The sequence below is a fragment of the Lemur catta genome, chromosome 19 (assembly GCF_020740605.2).
Source record: "Lemur catta isolate mLemCat1 chromosome 19, mLemCat1.pri, whole genome shotgun sequence".
NCBI classification, from domain to species: domain Eukaryota; kingdom Metazoa; phylum Chordata; class Mammalia; order Primates; family Lemuridae; genus Lemur; species Lemur catta.
Window position 1 is genome coordinate 33,319,385 of NC_059146.1, and position 22,434 is coordinate 33,341,818.

Sequence of the window (22,434 nt, forward strand, 5' to 3'; positions counted from 1 at the left end):
TCACAGCCAGCCTGCAAGGAAAATACTGTCTCCACTTCTCAGATGAGGGATCTCGGCCCCAGAGCTAGTTATCTGAAAGAAGTGGGTGGAGGTAGAAAACTGATATTTATTTAGCTCCTCTCTGTGAGTCTTACTTGGGGATGAGATTGATTGCAAGGACCAGAAGCCGAACAACACTGGGGCAAATTAACAGTTGTTAGCAGTGGGACTCTGGGAGCCCCCGGGTCCAGCTGCAGGAGGCACAGCCAGTCTGGAGAGGACAGCAGGTCTCCTGGTCGCGGATCCCTGCCCCGCGTAGACCTGCTCTCCCCCGATGGCGGCTCCCGGCCTCCTGCCTCGCGCAGCCGACCAGCTGCTCCCACATCTGCGCCTGCACACGCGGCTGGCAGTGCCTGCAGTCCCTCCACCCGCCCCTGTCTCAGGCAGGGGTCTGAGTCACTTGTGTTCCTGGGCTGCTCTGTGGCCAGGTGTTGGGGGCAGGGAGGAAAGAAGAGGCCTCTTCAGCCGAGGGGACAGAGCCCTGGGAGGTGGCATGCTTAAGATTAAGGTCCAACAGCTTTGCCATGTAGCTATGATTCCCCTTCTATGCGTGGGGAAACTGAGGCTCAGGGAGGCAGGCTGTGTCTGGCCACAGAGGCGAGGCTTCTTCCACCACCCACAGCATCTTCTAGTCCTTGTCACCGGAAACAGCCTTCCCGGCGTCATGGCTGGTGTTAGGGGCTGGTGTTAGGGCAGGTGGGCGCAGCTCTGCTCCCTCCCACCCCAGGGGTTTCCTCAGGATAGCCCAGTGCAGCTGGTCACTCCTGGGCCTCGACGGCTCCACTCTGGCCCTGGCAGCCTCGCACAGCGCCCCTTCCCGGGCTGTGCCAGGTGTGGCTGGCCCTGCCACCTCCCGGGGTGGGGGGGCGGTCCAGCCAGCCCCTGCCGGAAGTCACTGACGTGCCGCTTTGTTTTTCTCTCTGTGAAGCCGCGTGTTTAAGACGGACATGGAGCTGGAGGTTTTGCGTTACACCAATAAAATCTCCAGCGAGGCCCACCGGGAGGTAAGTCGGGCACCGGCCCCGGTCGGGTGGGACAAGCGGCGTTGCCGTGTGGGGCGGGAGCAGCGTGTGGAGATGAGTGGTCCATGGCGGGCCCCAGTCCCCGAGAGCCACGTGGGAGGCGGGACGTTTCACACGGTGATTCTCTTTCTGCTCCCAGTGGGCACAGGGCAGGGACGGGAGACACTCTGCCTCAGTTTCTCGCCTTAAGGCAGCGCCCTTCCTGGGGGTGCTGGACTCTGATCCCCGGGGAGTCTCCCACACACAGTCCTCACTTCCAAGAGGGTCGGTCCATCCCCCTGGCAGGCAGGTCCCGTTCCGCAGTTCCCAGCTCATTTGAAAGCCTCTCTTGTCCTTAACAGTGATTCAGGGACACTAGTTACCATCATCCATTTTCTGGAAACATCTTCAGGTGGTTTTTTCCAGCCCTCCCACTTCCCAGAGGAGGGGACGGGATAAGGGAGTGTGTGGCTTGAAAGACATTCAGGGACACTGGGACAGCCCGTCGTCTGCTCGGGGACAGTCACGGCTTGTGTTGGGAACGCGCTCGGGCGGTCTCGCGCGTGAGTTGCTGCTGTCTGTGTTCTATGAAAGTTAGACAGAGGACACCTGTAAGTGGTCGTCATCGTCGCTTTCATGGCACTGAGTATTCGCCAAGCACATGTGGGTTAAATCTTCCTGGTCCTCGGCCGCCTGCTGCCCGAGCGTAGCCCGATGCCCCGTGTCTATCGGCTGCCCGTGGACGTCTCCATAGTGGTTTAAATAAACTGTGTGGAGCTTTAAAAAAATTTCTGATTTGTCACATTTCTGTACCACTATGTGCACAAGTCATTCCTTTTTTTTTTTTTTTTTTAAAGGAGAGGCTCTTTTGAAAAAGTGCTATACGTTATTTATAAGACTGTGTTACTTACCTGCGTAATACAAATGTCTTTCCTTCATATTCGTTCTCCAGGTAATGAAGGCCGTAAAAGTGGGAATGAAAGAATATGAGCTGGAAAGGTAAGCCGCCGTGATTCTCCGGGTAAAGATTAAAATGCAAAAATCAGGGATTTACGTTCCCCGAGCGAGTAACAGATGAGGCGCGGCGGCGACACGCACATGTCGCGCGGGGTGGTGAGCAGGACTCCGGGGTCTCGGGCGAGATCATCTTTCTTGACTGCCGCCTGCTTGGCTCTCGGCGGCGTGTTTGACGGTGGTGGTCGCGGATGGCTTCTCAGGCCGGTTTAGTGCCCACCACGCCGCTCTCGGACTTCGCTTCTGCAATTTGAGGAGACTTTACCAAATAGCTGCTCTTGCGACTCCGAAAGCCGCTGGTAAAACAGCTTGCTGTTTTTATGTGTAAACATGGCCATTATGTCCGCTGTGCTTGGACCACGGGGTCGAAGGGTGGTTAAACGGCTCATAAAACGCTCTGGAAGCTCCACGGGCCTTCGGCTCCGATTAGGCGGTGCCAGGGGAGCCTCCCGGGGCCGCCTGGCCGTCATGGGTGTGGCCTGGTCAGCTTGGCCCCGCTCCGGGCCCCAGGGGTCAGCGCACTGCCGCCCATGGTGTGAGAGAGCCCTGGGTCAGACCCAGACTGCTCCAGTGGCTGCCCTGTCACCCGCATCCTGGGGCAGCTGGCCCGCGTTCCAGAGTCTTCCGCCAGCAATGGCACCATCTGGAAGCTCTGGGGAGAGGAGGCTGAAGAGGCTGCCATTCGCCCCTCCCTACCCTAGGCCTCCCTTTCCTGCCCGGGCCCCTCCCCACCTAGCAGGGCCGAGGTGCACCCAGGTGCCCTCAGGCTGCCCTTGGGGCCTGCTCTGTGCAGGGTGTGGGGGGCCGGTTCCACGTTGCTCTCCCAGGCCCCGGCCGCCTGCTTTGTGCGCTCTGGTCCGGTCGGGCTGGCAGTGGTCAGTGTGGATGCTTCCAGTCACCGGTGCTGTGGTGTGGGGACAGGTGTCTTTTTCAAAGTCTAACCCTGAAAGGAGTTCTGAACAGTGAGGCTCCATGTGCCTCTCTTCTTCCACCAGGCAGGAAGGGGTTAAAATGGCCTTGCCCTGGGTGCAGTGACGTCCCAGGAGGGGCACGTACCATGTGTGCGTCAAAGACCCAGCTCCGTCAAGCCGAGGAGGATGGGGCCGGGCGTGCAGAGCTGTCCCGTGTTTGCGTCCCTGGCTGCTGCTGCAGGGTGGCATGCATGCTCTGGTCTCCCCGGGGTCCCTGCCCCCCACGATCTGGGATAGGCAGAGTGCTGTGGGGCCACCCCAGGGAGGTGGGCTGGACAGTGGGTCCCTCAGATTGGCCCTGCCCTAGAAACCTGCTCCCAATTGAGTTGAATCGTAGTGACCTGTAGCTGGTGCCTCAAATAAAAATAACCAAGAAATTGGAGCAAGAATAGCCTGTCCCAGCATGGAGCCCTGCTGTCCACTGCACGCGGCGGCCGGTGCCCTGTGCTGTGGAGTGTCCAGCTCTGAAGGTGGGTCCTGGGGCGGGGGGTGTCCTGAGCCACCCTCCCCACCACGTCCCAGGGCCTGACGCTGCCCAGCCTGTGGACAGGGCTGCCTGGGCTCCGGGGCCGGGGCAGGGGCCCTGGAATACTCCCCCAGCTCTTCTGCCCCTCCAGGTAACGGAGGTCTTTTTTTTCCTTTTAATGAGAAATTTCAAATATCAAAAATAATAGAATAGTATAATGAACCCCAAAGTCTCCATCAGGCTTTTTATTTAGTTTTGTTTACTAGGTTATTTTAATAGTGAATCCCAGACACCCTGTCATTTCGCCTGTAAATACTTCAGTAGCTATCTCAGTTAACGAGGATATTTTTTGCCTTTATATAACCTCCATGTCGTTATCACATCTAAACAAAGGAACAACAATTCCTTAATATTATCAATATCTTCCCCATATTGGTCTAAAACTATCTTGTTAGAGTTGATTTGTTCAAGTCGGGATACAAGCGAAGTCCCACGTTGCACTTGGCTGTTGGTCAGAGGAGAGTCTCCTGCCAGGCTGAGCTCTGGGAGATCTCACCTGTCTCCCTGCAGACCCTCGCCCCGCCTCGAAGACCCCCGGTTGGCCCAGCTGCTCTGCCCTCTGTGGACCAGGGCAGCTCCCAGAGCGCCAGGCCTGGAGCCAGAGGCCACGCTGGGTGCGCCCTGACACTGCGCCAGGAGCGGCCGCCTCCAGGGTGCCGAGTGGCATCGAGTCAGCGTGGCCCGTTGGCCCTCGTGGCACACCTGCCGTGCGCCGCCCACCTCGCCTGGCCGAGGGAGATGCCCAAGGGAAACAGCGCCGGCCTGGGGCCCAGCTCAGCAGGACGGCCGTCTGCTCTGTGGGTCTCTCAGAGCCTAAAGTGTGTAGGGGCTGGGGGGGCAGGGACTGAGATGACAAGGGTGAGTGACGGAGCCAGTTCCTGCAGGACCAGTGTGATTAGAGGGGTCGCTCCCCTGAAGGTGGTGGGAAGAGGGACGTCTGGGGAGCTGTCATGTTGTGGGTGTCCCTGGCCAGATTTGAGGAGGGCCCTGCCCTCCAAGTCGAAGCACCTGCAGGCATCTGGAGCCCTGAGGTGGGTCAACTTCTCTTTCTGCCCCACTCCCTGCCACCCCCGCTCGCTCCCATGGGCACATTTCACCGTCATGTCCCGCGTCACTCTGTGACGCAGTTTTGTGGTCTGTGTCCTTGGGAGTCTGGAGGCGTCTCCTTGGGGGCCACGTCTCATCTGTCAGCACAGGGCTGACCCACGGCTGGTGTCAGGAAGTGTGTGTGGGCTGGTTCCATGGAGGGACGGAAGAGAGAAGAAACGGTCTGGAGCTATTTTTCTGCTATCTTCTATTTCACCGGGAACTTTAGAATTCTTTTCTCAACTAGCTGGGGAATAAAAATCTTCTAAAGCAGGTGGCGTTGGTTGCCCAGGGGTGTGGTCCTTTGAACACAGGCTGGATGCCACCTGGGCAGGTCGGGCCGCCAGCCTGCCGTGCGGATTGCTGGCTCGCTGGGCTGGGAGTGAGCGAGCTGCTCTCGTGTGTGCTAATGGGGCCTTGTGACCACGTGGGCGTCCCTAAAATGTGCCAGGAGCACGGCCAGCTCCAGCCCCACGCAGGGACCCGGGGCGAGGGCAGGGAGTCCTGCATGTCAGGCCTTGGGGCAGAGGTGGAGGCAGGAGGCAGGGCTGATTGTCTTGGGGGAGGAGGGCTCCCCACTCCCCAGCACAGCTGTGCTCAGACTCAGGCGATGCCGGCCAGGGGACCCAGGGCTAAGCCTCATCTTTTTTGTTTGTTTTATCGAAGATTTGTTAAAAAAATCTTTGTTAAAAAAAAAAAAGTAAGTGAGCTGATGGCATTTATGAAGATACCTCTTCCTTCGCACTGTGCCTGTGAGCGAGGTTTCAGAGGAGATGAAAATCATTTCCCGCAATCGAGGTGCAGTAAGCTGTGTTAAAGCAGTGAGGCGACAGCGTGCGGGCGACCCGGCTCTCGCGGCATCCTCTGCAGGCCCGGTCGGGCGGCCGTCTCGGCGCCTCATGGTGTTTCCTGTCGGTGGCGTAACAGCTTGATGCCGGCTGGCGTGGGGCTGGCGGCCGTGTCAGTTACCCGCAGATGCTAATGTAGAGCGTGCTCAGCTGGCTGTGTGAGTGGTCCTGGTTCACATTTGCCACCAGGAGATTAATAACCTGATGTTTTGACAGCCTGGGACCCTAACTGAGACTGTGCCGTCTTCCTCTCCCGGCTGGCCATGGCGCATTCTGGGCCCTTCCGTGGCGGTTTCCGTGGGGGTCTGGAGAGCCATTTAAAGGGCAGAGGCTCTGTGCGGGGCGGTGGGGACAGCGTGGCCTCCTCCGCTGGCTGGGGTCCTTCTGTGAACACGCGTGACTCTGTCTGGAGACCTCCGCAAGGCCAGGGCCTTTCTGGGCTCTGATGTCACAGGCAGCAGCCGACAGTAGTCCCTCCTGTTTCCTCTCAGTCCTCTGTCAGCGAGGGACTTGCCCCGTGTGCGGCTTTTCATTAAAGTCTCCAGCCTTTTCTGCCCTGCGGCCGATGGAGCCAGTCACGGTTCTGTGTGTGCAGCCCACCCCTGGGGACCAGGGGAGGGGACACGGCCCGAGGGTCTTCTCCCCCCCCACACGCACATACATACCACATCACACATACCACATACCCCATCATACACATACCATGCCCCCCACATCATACATACACATACCACACATACCACACACCCCACACATCACACACATACCACAATACACACCACACATACCACACCCCCTACATCATACATACACACACCACACACCACACATACCACACATCACACACATACCACAATACACACCACATCACACACACCACATGCATACACATACCGCACACCCCACACATCACACACATACCACAATACACACCACACACGTACATACCACATCACACATACCACATACCCCATCACACACATACCACACCCCCATATCATACATACACACACCACACACCACACATACCACACACCACACACATCACACACATACCACAATACACACCACACACATACATACCACTTAACACACACCACACACATACACACACCACACCCATCATATGTATACACACCACACATACCACATACCACACACACATACCACATCACACATACCACACACCCCATCATACACATACCACACCCCCCACATCATATATATACACACCACACACACCACACATACCACACACATATCACATCACACATACCACAGACATACACAAACCACACACACACCATACCACGCATCCCACACATACCGCACACCCCACACATCATACACATACAATACACACCACACACATACATACCATATCACACACACCATACATACACATATCACACATACACATCACACATACGACACACACATACACACCACACACACACACACCCTGTACCATACTGCACACCATGTACGCACCCCACACCACAACATATATACATCACATATACACACCACACGTATGCACAACACACACACACACACACACACACACACACACACACATACACACATATCTTCTGTCTGAGCCGTGGAGTCCTGGGTCAGGCTGGTCTTCAGTGTATCCAGCTGGGGCAGGTGCAAAGCTGTTGCCGAGTTCTTGTTACACAGGATGAGTTTTCTTCTTTTTTTCATCTTTCTTTTTTAGGACTAGAAACTTTAGCTCCAGTGACAATGGCTGGGAGGCGGGAGAGTCTGTAGCAGCCCCAGCCCTGCCAGCGGGGTGCTCGGCCTGCGGGGAGTGGAGCTGCAGCAGACAGGCTGCCCCTCCCGGCGCTGCCCCGCCCTTTGCTGTGCCCCCCGGCCCAGCACTGGCCCCTCGCGTCTGCAGGCTGCTCTTCTGGCTCCCTGGAGGCCACTGAGCCTTCTCATCTGGGCGGCCTCGTGTCTCTGTCCGTCCCCCGGTGCCTATGCCTGCATCGTCCTCCCGCCCTGGTCTTGCCAGGGGTTGTCCCGCTGGGCGTGTGGGGCCTGTGATCAGACGTGGCCCTGGGTGTCTCTGGCCAGGGTTGGACACCCCCAACGTGGGTCATGCAGAGGATCCAAGTTTCGTTGGCACTGGAGGTCACCCAGCGGTCCCTATTGGCCTCTCTCCGGCTGGTCGTGGAGATGCGCAGCTGCCAGTCACCTGGGCGTGGTCTGACCTAACCTGGTCTCAGCGTGGGCATGGGGAGGCTGCCCTCAGTTTTCATACCCACTAAGGGGTGCTGGAGTTTTGTTTGGGGCACTTTTGGAGCAGGTCTGGGTCCAAGCAGCCTCTGAGGCCTGAGCCCCCAGGTAAGAACAGATGTGATGGGCCCTTCTTTTGGGCCTGGTCACTGTCCGAGGGCAGCGCACTGCACCTTCCATAGTGGACACGTCTCTCCGTTGGCCGCACTGAGGGATGAGAGCTGTGGCCCAGCCCACTGAGACCTCGGGTCTGGGTGTGGAGAAGCCCCCTCTTAGCCTCGGAAGGCTGGGAGTGGGTTTGCTGCCAGCTCGTCCTTGGCTGTCGGAGACGGGACACAGCCTGCCACAAGCGAGGCCAGGAAACCCCCGCTGTAGGTGCCCTGCCCAGGAAGGCATTCCCTGGGTCTTGACCCTGGCCGGCCACACCTTGGGGCATTTGAACCATACTAGGGCTGTCTTGGGTGGAGAATTCCTCAGAGTCCAGAGCCGGCCTTGTGCTTACCCACCGCTCTCTGTGCACACTGCCCAGCATCAGGGAGGGACACGCTGGGGGCCGTCCCTCTATCCATGAGATTCAGCAGAGCCTGGTGTCCGAGCATGGAGCTGGGGGCTCCTGGGGGTGGAGGGGCTGTAGGACTTGGGGCTTACAGCAGGGATGGCTCATTCTGCCTCTGAGAGTAACTGGGAATGGGCACATTCAGGGCACAGACCAGCTTGGTGTCCGGCCAGAACAAAGAACCAGGGGGCCGGGCTTTCTGCAAACACACAGCCTGGTCGATGCAGGCCTAATTAGAGCTTCTGGGGGCACAGCCAGCAGAGATAGGCTTGGTCTTTTCAAATGCCAGGGGACTCGCCTCTGGAGAACCACATTAAGGAACTGTGGTGCCAGGAGGCGTCTTTATGGATTTGTCTCTAGTGTTGCACCATTAAAACTGATACTATCGATTTCAGATAAATATTTATCGTGAGTTTAAGGAAGTAGTGTTTTCTTCCTGGCCTACCAGGAGATTTTATCAGGGAAGGATGTCAAATTTTATAAGCTGCCTTTTCGGCATCTCCTGTGGCCTTTGTGTGTGTGCGTTGTTTTAAGCAATTAATAAGTTTTTTGTTTTAGAATAGTTTTAGATCACAGGAAAGTTACTGGACTGTTAGAGAGTTCCCATACCTTGGACCTATTTTCCCTGTTTTTAACATTATTAGGAAAATTTGTCCCCACTCAGAACGACATTGATGCATCATTGTCACCTGAAATCCATACATCATTCCAGCCGCCCCAGCTGTTGTGTAATGTCCTTCTCCTCTCCCAGGGTCCCCTGTGGGAGACCACATTACATTTCGTTGTCCCTTAGGCTCCTCTGGATTGTGACGATTGCTCAGACTTTGCATGGTTTTGATGGCCTTGATAGTTTCGAGGGGGACCAATAGGTAATTTGAAGAATAACTTTCAATTTTAGTTTTTCTCAGGGTTGGACTGGGGTTTTGGGTTATTGGGAGGAAGATCACAGAAGGGCCGTTGTCCTCACGTCGTATCAAGGGTACACGCTACCCACATGACTTAGCACCGCTGATGTTGGCCTTGGTCCCCTGGTAGCGTGGTGTTTGTCAGGCGTCTCCACGGTGCGGTTCCCGCCCCCTTTTCTACCCTGCGCCCTTTGGAAGGAAGTCACCACGCACGGCCCACACTTACGGGGTGGGGCGTTGTGCTCTGGCCCCTTGAAGGGGAGTGTCTGCGGACACCACGTGGAATCCTCTGTGCAGAGTTGTCTCCTCTCTTTCATTTATTTATTCGTTCAACCATTTCCTTTACTTGTATCTGTATGGAGTCGCGGATGTTTATTTTATACTTTGGGTTATACTCGAGTATCACATTATTTATTTTCTCGCCCAGCTCATTCCAACTTTGGGCCTTGAGAGCTTTTGTCTGGCTCCGGTGTCCCTTTGAGACACCCCATTGTCTCGCGTTTTGAGCACTTCCTTACTTCCTGGCACTGGGAGGGGCTCCAGGCTCATCTTGTGTGTCTGCTGCACCCCAAGGAGCCCTGGTGCCTTTTATTGGAGAATGGAATTGGAACCCACGACTGGGCGCTAGGTGTGCCTGGGATGGACCCTGTGACCTGACTTCTTCCTGTGGGGCCAGCGAGGCCCTCTGGGCGCGCACCCTGCCGTGCTGTGGGAGGTGACTGTTTTGTAAGCCCAACTGGGCAGCAGCGCAGTACAGAGGTCAGAGCGGGGTCTCTAGAGACTGGTGTCCTTGATTTGGGTCCTAGCTCTGCCACTTACCGGCCCTGTGACCTTGGGCAAATAGATAACACTGTTCCTCAATTCCCTTATCTGGAAAACGGAATAATAATAGCACTTCATAGGATGGTTAAGAGGATTTGAGGAATTAATATACGAGCATACCTTGGAGATATTGCTTGTTCTGTTCCAGACCACTGCAATAAAGTGAGTCACACGAATTTTTTGGTTTCCCAGTACGAATAAAAGTTATGTTTACGCTATACTGCAGTCTAGTAAGGGCAATAGCATTATGTCTAAAAACTGCACATGCCTTCATGAAAAAGTGCTTTATTGCTAAAAAACGCTGTCACAGAGACACCAAGTGAGCACAGGCTGTTGGAAAAACGGTGCCAGTTGACTTGCCGGGTGCAAGGTTGCCAGAGACCTTCAGTTTGTGAGAAAACGCGATGTCTGTGAAGCACGACAGAGCAAGCTGCAGTGAGACGGTATGTGCCTGCGTGTGCAGCACACGGAACAGAGGGAGCAGCCCCGGCATCTCCCAAGCGTCATGTTTGTGTTGCTGTTATCCTTTAACTAGCATTTTATGCAGACTCAAAGTAGGAGACTGAGCTACAATCCTTTTTTTTTTTTTAATTCTCTTAGCCATGTTTTGAGATCAGGGTTTTTGAGATCATGTTTTGGGATGCTCCCCCCCACCCCAACATTTTTCTGTTTTCTGGAATAATTTAGGAAACATAGGGCCTGGCTGTTCCTCGAAGGTATAAAGAAGTCCTTTGAATCTATCAGAACCTGTTGTTTCTCTGGGGAGAGTTTCTTTGGGAACTTTTCAGGTTTTCCTGTGGGTTTGCTTTATTTTGACTATCTTGCTTAGAAGTCAATACAGTGTATTTTCCTGGAAAGTCTTTGTTTTCATCAAGGATTTCAAATTAGAACCAAGTTACCAATTTTATTCTCTTAAGTTTTTAAAGTATCTCCTCTGTATCTGCAGTTCTCTTTCCTTTCTCATTCCTAACATTATGTATTCATGTTATTTCTCTATGGATTGGCATTGCTAGAATTTTATTTGTTTTTTTTGGTCTTTTCATAAAATCAGTTCTTTATTTTTCGGTTCTACTGTTTGTCTAACTCATTGATTTCCAATTTTATCATTAAATCCTTTCTCCCCTCTTCCTGAAGCTTGTTTTGAATATCCATCTTTTAACTTGTTTTGTTGAATATTAGTTCATTTTTATCTTTTTCTGCTTTATTCATAAATGGGTTTGAAAATCTGTATTTCTGTTTTCTACCTATGTTAAAAAGTTAAACAATATTGATTCGTCACTTAAAAAAATAAGTTTAGCATAGTTTTACTTTTTAATCTCCTTTCCCCACCTCCAGTTTATTATATAACTTCTCTTTCCTTCAATTATGTTCACATTTGCATTGTTTTACAATCATTTTAATAATGATTTAGACTTAGTACTGTCTCTCTAAATCCAATATGGACCCTACTTTTTACGCTGTTTCCTTTAGTCACGTGCTCGTACTTTCAGTTTTGGCTCGATACTCCGAGTACCTTGCGTGTTGGAGAGACCTTTTGTTGCCTTCACAGAGAACGATGGTTTAAATGGGTATTGAATTTTTGTTCCATAAATCCATTTCCTCCATTGTTGCCAGAGATCTTAGGCAAATCATAGTCCTTCTCCTTTGCAGGGAACTTTCTATTTCTTGCCTGGACGCTCATAGAATTCTTCATTCTGGAGGGTAGCGGTACTTCCCGGGGATCTGTCTCCATGCCATTCTGGGCTGGGGCTGCACTTCAGGAGCAAGAATCCCTCCAGCCCCCGCCGGTTGAGAGGACCAGATGGAGGCAGGTCCTGGAGGTGAGGTCCGAGCCGGACCTTGGTTAGCTGAACCTCCGAGTTCTTCAGCCGGTGGGTGGCACGGGTGGGAATGGAGGCCAGACATCCAGTGGCAAGATTCACGCTGGGTGTGTTCTGACAACGCCAGTGGGAGGTGGCCAAGGAAGTCATCACATCATCACAGAGACCCTAAGGTGTGTACGACAGGTCCGTGGGGGCCGGGACAGCTTGGCCACCAGGGAGGTCGGTCTGCCCACAGGCCAGCAGCAGTGACCGCTCACACACCCAAGCGGGGGCGTCACGTGCCCTGTATTTCCTGTCTGTTATCCCACTGGTCACTCCCGGGGTGACATTCATCCCTTCGGGTCATGTTATCTGAGGCCTGTGATGTAATTGTTTATCGTGTCACCCTGGACAGACCTCACTCCCGGCTCTCTCTGTGGCTTCCGTCTCAGTTACAGAAGGTCGTGTGGTGCTCACTGGGGTCCGTGCACACGGGCCCGGGGCTGTCCCCGTGAGCGTCCATGTGGGTCTGGGCTCTGCTGCCTTCGTCTGAGCAGGGAAGCTTCCTGCACCGCAGAGCCCATCTTGGACTTTCCACTTGGCGAGTGTGGATCTCCCGGGTGTGCTCTGGGGTGTCTGTCTCTCGTTGTTTCCACTTCCGCACCAGTGGAGGAGTTCCCGAGCCTGTCTCCCGGTCACTGCATACCCCTCGCACCTGTCCTGCCGCTTGTTAACCGTGTCCACTTTGCAACTTGGTCCCTTCCCACTTCTGCTGCTGCTCCTTGGATGCGCTGTCCTTGTGGGTGCCAAGAAGACGTGGGCCGAGGGCTCTCTCTGAGCTTTCTCTGTTTCCCCACGGGGAGACCTGCTCCAGTTCCTTCTGCACAGCCGACCAAGAGTCGTCTGATTGACCCTGGATGTGGGGCTCTGTTGAAATTGCTCAGGCCCAGAAGAGAGGTTGGTTGCTGGTAGATTTGTGGTGCAGAGGAGCTGAGGAGAGGGGTGTGAGCTGTAGCAGGGGGTCCGGGCAGAGACAGGTGTCCCTGTGGAAGTAGGAGGCATCTTCTCCACGACAGGCTGGTGGCCTGCCTGGCTGCCCCCCCATTATTAGTAGCTGCCTACCTTCCCCCAGGTACCTGTGAGAGTGCACTGTAGCCCCTGTGGGCCTCCAGGGGCCTCTGTCAGATCAGAGTCTCAGACAGGGGAGGAGGGGATGGGAGGGACCCCTGGGATCCCCACCTCTCATTCCCCAGGAGGAATTTTCTAGCAAGACAAAGGCCAGAGTTTGTAATCTGGTAGCCTTGGGCTGGACCGAGTGCATAGGCAGTTTCAGTTTGGTCTGTGCAATGGGCTTTTTTGTTTTGGTTAATTTCAGTCAACAGTTAAAAATCAGGAGACTTTTCTGGCTTTTCCTGGAAAATCAGAATAGCTAGTAATCTTGAAATGGGATTTCCATGGAGCGGCAACCTGGTGGTGGCTAAGTAGCCTTTGGGGTGCACAGCGCAGCCCCCACCCGCCCCGTGGCCAGTCCCGCACTGAGCTGGCCCTTCTCGTACTCTCATGCCATTCGGCCTTTCATAGTCGAGAAGGATTTCTCATGTCAGTGTATCTATTAGAAGAGAGAAGATAAAAGGTGGTTGGAAGGGTCGTGTATTTCAAGAAAAATGGGAGAGCTACGGTGGGGGGGAGATGGTTTTTCCTGTTTTATAGCTGCCTGGCCAGCTTCACTCCTGCCAGGTGTCCCCAGACCTCTGAGCTGGTCCTGGTCCTCACCCCTTCCCCGGAGGGACCCTGTCCTTCCTCCTTCTGTGCCCCCACAGAGCCCTGTGGAGGTCGGGGGGTGGGACTAGGCGTGTGGCCCTGTCTCTGAGGGTCGTCCTGTCTGGGTCTGCCATCACAAGGCCCCGCCTGAGACTCGCTGTCTGCCGAGCAATCGCCCCGCAGGACTGGTTATTTCAGGTTGGCTGCAAGAGCAGGCAGACAGTGCCGGTTTGGTGCCGGTTTTTAGAAAATTCTCCTCCAGACCTATTACATGCCGATGCAGAAAGACACTCCCTGTGGGAGCAATTATTCTGGGCCGCAAGTTTTTCTCCTCCTAGCTCTGACTTCTGTGGATGTCATGAAGGGTTTAATCCAGGGGCTCTGAAAGGCTGCTTCCGCAGGCACGTCTGCTCTTGAAACCTGGAGGTAATTTATGATAAAACCGCAGAGAGGAGCTCTCCACTTAGAGGCTCCACGTCCTGGGGCCATGAAGCTGGGTGTGTGTCCACACGAGCAGCCCGGCCACACCAGCTCACACCGTGTGTTTGGCTTTCTTCTGCCCACGGCACGGACACGGGGCCTTTGTGCTCCCCCAGCAGCTGTCCAGGCCATGCTGCAGTCCGGCTGCTGTCTCCTCAGAGCAGCGTGAGGAGGAGTGCACTGGCGGTCCCCTTGCAGACAGCACCGTGGCCTGCTCAGGTGACTCTCCTGGGTGTCCCGGGCAGGACCAGGTGTGCTATAGCTGCCTCTCCAGCCTGGGGTGCCTGGAGCTTGTTGCTGGAGGGCCCTGGCAGTCTAGTCCCCCATGGAACAGATGCTGGGGTGGCTGGTTAGGACAGAGCCTGGCTGGGTTTGGCTTTTGCTGTTTTGCTTTCTTGCTGTTGAGCCAAGCATGAGAAGTGAGGTGTGGTGCCCTTCCTAGGGCCAGCTGATGGCTGTGGAGTGACAGTGGGGGGCACATCTGGAAGCTGGGGTCCCAGCACTGTACTGAGGCAGGTGGAAGCACAGCCTCGCCGCCCTGCGGGGGAGAGGCTGATGTCTCTGGGCTTCCCCGCGTGGCGAGCGGCCGTGGCCGTGAGCGTGCTCTTTTGGTGAGGCAAGGAGTCTTCGGAATAGTGGCACCAGCTTCAGGGCTGGGCAGGGAGGTTCCTCCTGGATGCACAGTGTGCAGACGGGCACCTGCTCAGTCCTGGTCACAGCCGGCTGGCACGTGCCTGCAGGGCCCTCGGGGACATGTGGTGAGAGGTAGGAGGGGCCTGGCCATGCCCACGCCCCTGGTGCTGTCGGCAGCTGGACAGGTATCGTCGTCCCACAGGTGCAAAGACCCCAGAGAGTGTCCGGGTGCCGGGTGAGTCGGGGGCCGGCAGCCCCCATGACCCTACAGTGAGAACGTGGTCAGTGTGTTTCCCCCCGGCTCTGGGTTATTCAGAACAGGCCCTGAGCAATCCATATATTTTCAGCACGAGCTGGAGTCTCTGAATCATTTATCTTGGCAGCTCTTCTTGAAGCTGGAGAAAGGTAGAAATTCATCTCGGTACCGAGAAAGGAGCCTAGAAGACAAAAGTGTCTGGTGGCTGCCGTGATGGGTGGTGTGCCTGGAGAGCGTGCTGGTGGCTCAGAGATCAAACGGGTGAGAAATGGCTTCCCGGGAAGAACTGGGGGAATTCTGAGTAGGTAGTGAGTAGTGACTGTCTTTTGATTTACGGCGAGACTTGGCAATCAATCTATAATGCTTTGAAGAGGAAAGAAATGAATCTCTATCGGGCTGCAGGGCCTGGACAGTTGGGACTGGCAGCCCTTCCTCAGGGTGGGGGGTGGGCAGGACCCCAGCCGGGGGCAAGCAGGTTGGGGGGCTCCTCCCCTCTTCTGCCGTGGGAGCCCAGGGCCCTCCTGGTAAGCAGCAGGCTGTGGCCGGGGCTGACTTGAGGGAAGAGCTCTTTGTTGTCTGCTGGGGTCTTGGCTTTGACCCTGGTGGGACCTTCAGAGTTCAGGTCATGGGGGACGCAGACCCCACTTGGGGTTTGTGGCCACAGCCTCCCTGATAGATCTAGAGACCTTTCTCTCACCCCTCTGGCCCGAAGGTGCCTGTATTAGTGCCTTAGGGCTGCCCGTAACAAAATACTGAGGCTCGGATGCCTGAAACAGCAGAAATCATCTTCTCAGGGTTCTGGGGCCAGCAGCCCAAGATCACGGTGCTGGCAGGGTGGTGTTTTCTGAGGGCCTCTCTCCTGGGCTTGCTGACGGCTGCCTTCTCCCCGTGTCCCCATGTGGCCTCTCTGTGCACGCACGTCCTTGGTGCCTCTGCTGTGCGTTCAGATTTCCTTTAACAGGAGCACCAGGCTAATGGCCTGTGTCTCCAAACACAGTCACCTTCTGAAGGACTGGAGTTTCAGGCTTCAGTGTCTGAGTCTGGGTGGGGACAGCGTTCACCCCCTGCGGAGCCCTGCTCTCTGGAGAAAGCAGGCGTGGCTCCCTGTCTGCTGGCCACGCCGCGGGCTCGGCAGCCCCTGCCAGCTGAAGGGCTGACGCTCCAGAGGTGAAGACGGAGAGTCGGGGAATTCCACATGGTGATAAGCTATTGTCCAGGAGAATGGGGTGGCCCTCAGCTCTGGCCCAGAGGGGGCGTGGAGCCAGCCTGGCGCTCACCACGAGGAAAAGGGCATGGCGGGTGGGGCCCCACAGGTAAGAGAGGAGTATGCAGCAGAGTCGAGTCTCAGTGGGACACCCAGGAGGTTTCTGGGAGCTGGGAAGTGGCGCGACCTACTGAGGCTGTGGCTTTGGGTGGTGAGAGGATGGAGCTGCTTCGGGGGCCTGGCCGCTGGGCTTGGATGTGGGGGGGGTCGGAGGGTGGGTTTGGAGGCAGAGCTGGCAGGACTCACCGAAGGGGATGTTGGGGTGAGGGAAGAGGAGGGACGGTGGTGGTGTGGTGTTGGGCCACACTGTGTAGACCGAATTGGGCTTCACCTGCGTGGGTCAGTGCCCGTCCCCTTCTGGGGAGGCTAGTCCTGCAGCCCGGGCACTGCGGTCTCATCGTCACTTCTTTGTCTCCTGCCTCACGGTCACTGCATTTCCTGCTTATGCCTCAGAGGTTCTGCCCGCGGGCTCTGCTTTTATGAAGCCCATGAATTTGGATGGAGAGGGACCCCGGGGCTGGCGCTGCACTTGCAGTCGGGGCCGGGCCGTATTTCACGTCCGGCCTCGGGAGAGAGTGAGCGTGTGTATGTGAGTGTGTATGTGTGTGTGTGCGTGTCTCTGTGTGTGTGTGTGGCGTGTACACCCATTACACACGCCCCCTTGCTCTGCCCACTTGACTCTCAGTCAAACCACTCCTCTTTCAGCCCGTTCATCTGTTAAGCAAATATTAGGCACCCGCTGTTTGCCAGGCAGAGTTCTGAGCCGCGGGCCTGCAGCAGCGAGGGAAAGCCTCTGCTCCCGTGGAGCGCAGCTGTGGGGAACGGAGGCGGCGGAAGCCCAGGGACACTCCTGAGGCCTGACCGCTGCCCGCCTCTGGTCCGGGCCCTCTGCCCTGCTGTGAGTAAACGCAGGGTGAGAGCCATTTAGTCCCGGAAGCAGCGCTCTGAGCACGGGGAGCACTGTGCAGCCCCGTTTGGGGATGAGGAGCACAGAGGCTCCGTCACTGCTCCAAGCGCACGCCGAGGGCTACCTGGAGAGCCGGGATTCGGGCCCTGCCGTGGGCCCCAGAGCCCGCCATGCTGCGGCGGCCTCCACCAGGGAAGGGGGCTGCTCCTCCCACCCGGCAGCTGGCATAATGCAGGGAAGGACGCTGGAAAGACATAGTTGTCTCTCAGGGAAGTTCTAGTTTTCAAAATACCCATAAAAAAGGGCCAGTGCCTGTCCCATCGTGCATCACGATGATGGATCGCGCGTCGCCAGGGTTGGCAGAAGCCGGCTGGCTCCCCGTACAGAAGAAGGCTCTGCTTCCTCCAGTGGGACGAGGTTGCCGAGGGAGGGGCAGGGGCTCAGCTCCCCGCCGGCCCCTGGGTCGCGGCTCGCGCTCTCTGTGGCCCTTCAGAGACAACAGGCCCAGAGCAGAGGGCCGGGCTGGGCGGGCGGGGGGGGGGGGAGGGGGCAGAGGTCACCGGCAGGGGTGCTCAGTGTCCTGGGAGCCCAGTCCCAGCCGGTTCCAGGCTGTAGGTGGGGCAAAGAGAAAACAAGTCCTGCCACACAGCAGGCACTCAGGGAAGGTTCTGGAATGAGGGGAGGAACAGGGCTGCGCCTCCCCTGGCTGGGGGAAGGAGGACCCGGCAGGCTCCTCACACAGCACTTGGGGATTCGGCCCGGCGGGGGCAGAGATGTGCACATCAGAGCAAGGTGGCGGCCCGGGCTGCACACTCTTCCCGGCAGCGTTTCCTGGGGACGTGGTCGCCGGCCTCGGGGAACCCGACTGCCCAGTGGTTATCGAGGCATCAGGACCCTGATGCTGGGCTGGCAGATAAGGGGGGTGCTAGTGTTGCAATGGGGGTGTGTAGCAATTGTCCAGCTGGGCCCAGGGCCAAAGGCCAGCCTCGCCGGAGAGATGCCAGATGTCAGCATGTGTTTCTGAAGGTGCCGTCTCGGGAGGCCTGGGGAGTCTGGGCTTGGTGGGAACAGCAGAAAGCAGGCTGATGGTCCCCTCAGTACCAGGATCGTCCAACATCATTTCCAGATGTCACAGGTGTGGCCACAGCCGTCTGGGAATTATGTCTGGGGCTGTCCCTTTCAGAGAGCTCCAGTCTGACCATTCCGAGGGTTTGTCTGCAGCTCCACAGCCGTCTCCGGGCCCCTGCCTGCTCTTGGCCACGCAGGCTGATGGGCGCTCACCGCACCCCGCCGTCCTGGGCAAGCGGGCCGCCCCTGGGCCTGCCCTGCCGTCCGTCCAGCAGTGTGGCTCGTTCTAGCCTGCCGGTGCCGGCGTTGGGTCACCAGTACATGCTGAGTCACGGCAGGTGCCACACTCTCTTCTAGGAGCCGGGAGGCAAAACAGAAAAAAATCTGTCTGGGAAACTCTAACGGGGGAGAGAAACCAAATAAATAAAATACAGAGTATGTGACGGTGAGGAAATACTGTGGAAAAACAAAGCAGAAAAGACAGTGGGGGGAGTCCTGGGGTGGTTGGCAGTTTTGAACAGGGTGATGTCAGGGCCTGGCGGAGGGGTGAGGGCCGAGCCCCGGGGTGTCAGGGACGCGGAGCAGCGATGAGGCCCGGGGGGCGGAGAGGAGGGGGCCCTGCGGGTCTTGCGTGGAGGAGCCTGTCAGCTGCTGTGCGGAGCAGGGACGGGGCTCAGGCCTGGGCAGTGGGGGGCTCTGCAGCCGCAGAGGTGACGGCTGGGCGGGGTCGGGGAGGGGAGGAGCAGGCGGGTTCTGGGTCTGTGGCGGAGGCAGAGCTGCAGGATTCGCCGTCAGACTGGGGGGCCGTGTGAGAGGACAGGCAAGGACGACCCCCGGGTTTCCAACTCAAGCCGCCCGAAGGACGAGTTGCTATTAGTGAGGTGGGGAGACTGGGAGACAACGAGTCTGACTGCCTGTGCCAGGGGAAACTGAGGCAGCAGAGTGGAGAACAGAGGAGTGTGGGGGGAGATGTTTATTTCCAGGTTCGCCTGTCCCGTGGCGGGTCCCGTGCATGCCCCTTAGAAGTTTTATAGATGCTGAGGAAAAGCCGGTATAAAATCGTTATTTAAGGACCTTTCTTGGAACCCTGTCTTGGGAAGTTTGGCATCTGCTTCAGGGAGCGCATGAAACAGCGGCAGCTCCTTCGCCGTCATGGTCTGCTTTAGTCACGGCCAGGTGGCAGTCGGGTGGGGAGCTCCGCTGGGCTGCGTGGCCCACAGCACTGGAGGAGCCGTCTGTGGGGGTCACCTCTCAGCCGACCCTTCCCCCCAGGGCAGCCCCCTCTGCTGAGAGCCTCCAGGAAGCTGGACAAACGTCACGGGCCCGAGAGACCTTGCCGGCAAGCCCTGGTAGACGGGGCGGCCGGGGCAGGCGTGGCGGGCGCTGCGGCCAGTGCTCACCGTGCCAGGCCGGTTGCAGCCCCCGCCTGCGTGCACAGAGGGATGAGGTCTGCACACTGGCCGGCCTGCGCCCGAGGTCTGGCCCCTCCAGGAGAGGATCTGGTGCTGTTCCCCAGGTCCAGCCAGAAGTCATGGCCACCAACACCCAGGACCCCCAGCTTAGGTGCCTGTCCCAGAGGGAGGCAGAGGGCCGGAGGCACACACCCCAGGTGCTGTGGGTGTGGCCTCAGGGCCGTGGGCGCGTGCGAGATGTGCCCAGGTGGCGGGAGCCCCGGCCACGTCACATTTTTCCCTCCGCGGGGGAAGCACACGGAGTAAACAGGCTGTGACGTCTCAAGCAGACCTCTACCCTCGACTCCAGGTCTTGTCCAGGGACAGCTGTTCTGCACTGCCAGGGGAGAGAACCGTGCCACCGGGCGCCCTGCAGCTCAGGCTCCATGTGACTAGAAAGCATTGCACTGCTCCTGACGTTTCTGTGAACGAACGGGAGGGACCACTCCTCTGTTACTTGGGTGTCACAGTTCTGCTCCGAGGAGGACAACCAATGTGGAGAGAATGTTTCCCCCAGGGCTGGGCTGTCGCCACCTCTCCCTCCATCACCCAGGGGCCACCCCAGGCGTGGACAACGGAAGAGCTCTCCGTCAGTGGGGCTGGGGATGCAGAGAGCCCTGGCGTGGGTCTCGGCCTTGTCCCTGATCAGGCTGAGGGCGAGGGGAGCCCTTGGAGCTGCTCCATCACTTGCCATTTCCTGGCGGCCACGAAGAGTCGGGCCAGTGGGCAGCAGCCCCGCTGTGTGGGTCTGGGGTCCCTGAGCTGGGCGGGGCTGTGAGACAGGCCTTGCTTCTGCTGCTGAGGGGGCACAGCACGGGCCCAGAGAGCGGGTGGTCTCTTTACTCTGTGCCCGGCTGAGGGGCTGTGCCAGAACCCAGCACCCTGGGCCCACCCGCTGAGATCCCTCCCTGGCTCCTGGTCACCGCGGGGGCTTGCGTGTGGGCAGCGGGCCAGCCAGCGGATCCAGGGTTATTGCCAGCTGTCCAGAGAATCACCGGCTGCCTTAACGCACCTTGGCCTCCTATTTCTCAGTCAGACGCCTCACTGTGTTACTCTTTCTGTCCTTTTCTTTGGCTCTGCTGTGACTTGGTTGTTTTGGGGGGAATCCTGGGTGTCCGGCCCCACGTGTTACGGAGGGTGTGGAACCCCGCTTCTTCCAACAGTGAGGGTGCAGGACAGGATGTGGCCCGAGAGTCGGGCCCCAAACTCACGGGCCCCACCCCTTTGGGAGTCACTGCCTGTGGGTTTCCAACACCCCCCCCCACAGAGAGGTTCTGTGCCTCGTGCCGCCACCCGCTTCCCCGTAGCGGGCAGTTCGGTCGGATTTATTCCAGTGGGCTCTCGGCACCTAGTAGCTGAGAAAGATATTTGTCACTTTGCTATGAAACATCAAACACATCGTGACCTAAACCATTGTGACAGCGGAGAGTTCAACCACAGTCTGAAATTTTAGCATTATTTATGATGCTTGGAGGTCTGGTGCCTACGGTGTCTCCTTAATCCAGTCTAAATCTGGAGCGCTGTCTCCTGGGCCTGGCGTGCGTCCCCCGGCTGTTAATAACGGCTCCTGCAGTGCCCTGTCTGCCCACGGAAAATCCATCGGACCCTTTGCATCTCGTGTGGCTGTTAAAAATTGACGTTTCTTTATTGATGCAACTGGTTCCTGCCAAATACTTGGGGACAAATAAAAGTGGCTGAACTCAGAGACAAGCTGAGAGCCATTTGTTCGTGGAATTGCCGGCCAACTGATGCCGGTAGTTAAACAAGCTGTCATTTAAAAGACTCTTGAAAGGAAAAAGTCGACATTAGCATTCGGAGCAGCGGTTTGCCGGGACTGGGCAGTGCGGCCTTTGGGAGGGTCAGAGCCCAGTGGTCAGGGCTGCGCCTCTTCTCCAGGCCCCTGGGCCATGTTCTCAGAGAGCCCAGCTCCCCTCAGTGACCCTGCCGCGCCGTCTCGTGCCCAACTTCTCTCCCAACTTCTCTCCACGCCCAGATTTCTCACTTGCTCCTTCCTCTGCTCAAGACTCCTCCTCCTCCAGGAAGTCTTCCCTCAAACCTCACTGCTTCTGCCTTGTTGAACTTAATACTGTCACAGTCAATCAGGGGCCTTTTCCTCTCTGTGGACTGGGGGCCTGGGTCTGCCCTGCTCGTGCTGTGATCATGGTGCTGCGTGGCTGGCATACAAGCGTGCAACAGTGCTGCCCACCCGCCTGATGAACAAGCCCCAGGGGCCCCCCGAGCGCTCGGAGAGCTGGGCGTGATGTCACTCTATGACAGATTCTCTTCCTGGCCCTCCTGGCTTGCAGGGGCGGGGCAGGCGGGCGACCCAGGAGCACTGGCCCAGTTCTGGCCTGTTGCCCGTGGAGTGATTGCTTTAGACCAGCAACAAGCGTGGGAAGATCAAGGAGGCAATAACATTGATTTTCCCATAAAGGCGCGATTTGCAGTGAGAGAACCTTCCTGGTAGTACCTCACCCATCTTCCCCAACCAGCCCTTGTGCCCCCTGTGGGGACGGGGGGAGGGTCTTGGCTCATGGCCCATGGCCGTGCCTCCTCCGCCGTGGCAGGACTGGAGCTCTCAGCCTGCCCGCCTTGGTGGTGCCAGCAGCCCGTGCTGGGCCCGAGGGGAAGGCTGCCCACTGAGTGCCCACCCGCCTGCCCCCCTTCTCCCGTCGCTCCCTTTCTCCTCCTCTTCCTCCTCCGCCTGCCCCTTCTCTTCCCTCCTCCTGCCCTTCCTCCTCCTCTTCCATCTCCCTTCCCTCCCCTCTCCCGTCTTCCTCCTCCTCCTCTGGGCCTGTCCTCA

The 22,434-nt window shown here is 57.2% G+C and overlaps 1 protein-coding gene across 1 annotated transcript in view; it reads left to right on the forward strand.

Moving 5' to 3' along the window:
* Positions 1-22,434, forward strand: part of PEPD (peptidase D) — a 106,245-nt gene that overhangs the window by 41,129 nt on the left and 42,682 nt on the right. Inside the window, exons 8-9 of the mRNA XM_045532929.1 lie at positions 968-1,043; positions 1,993-2,039. Coding sequence (XP_045388885.1) covers positions 968-1,043; positions 1,993-2,039 — 123 coding nt within the window. The remainder of the gene's footprint in view (positions 1-967; positions 1,044-1,992; positions 2,040-22,434) is intronic.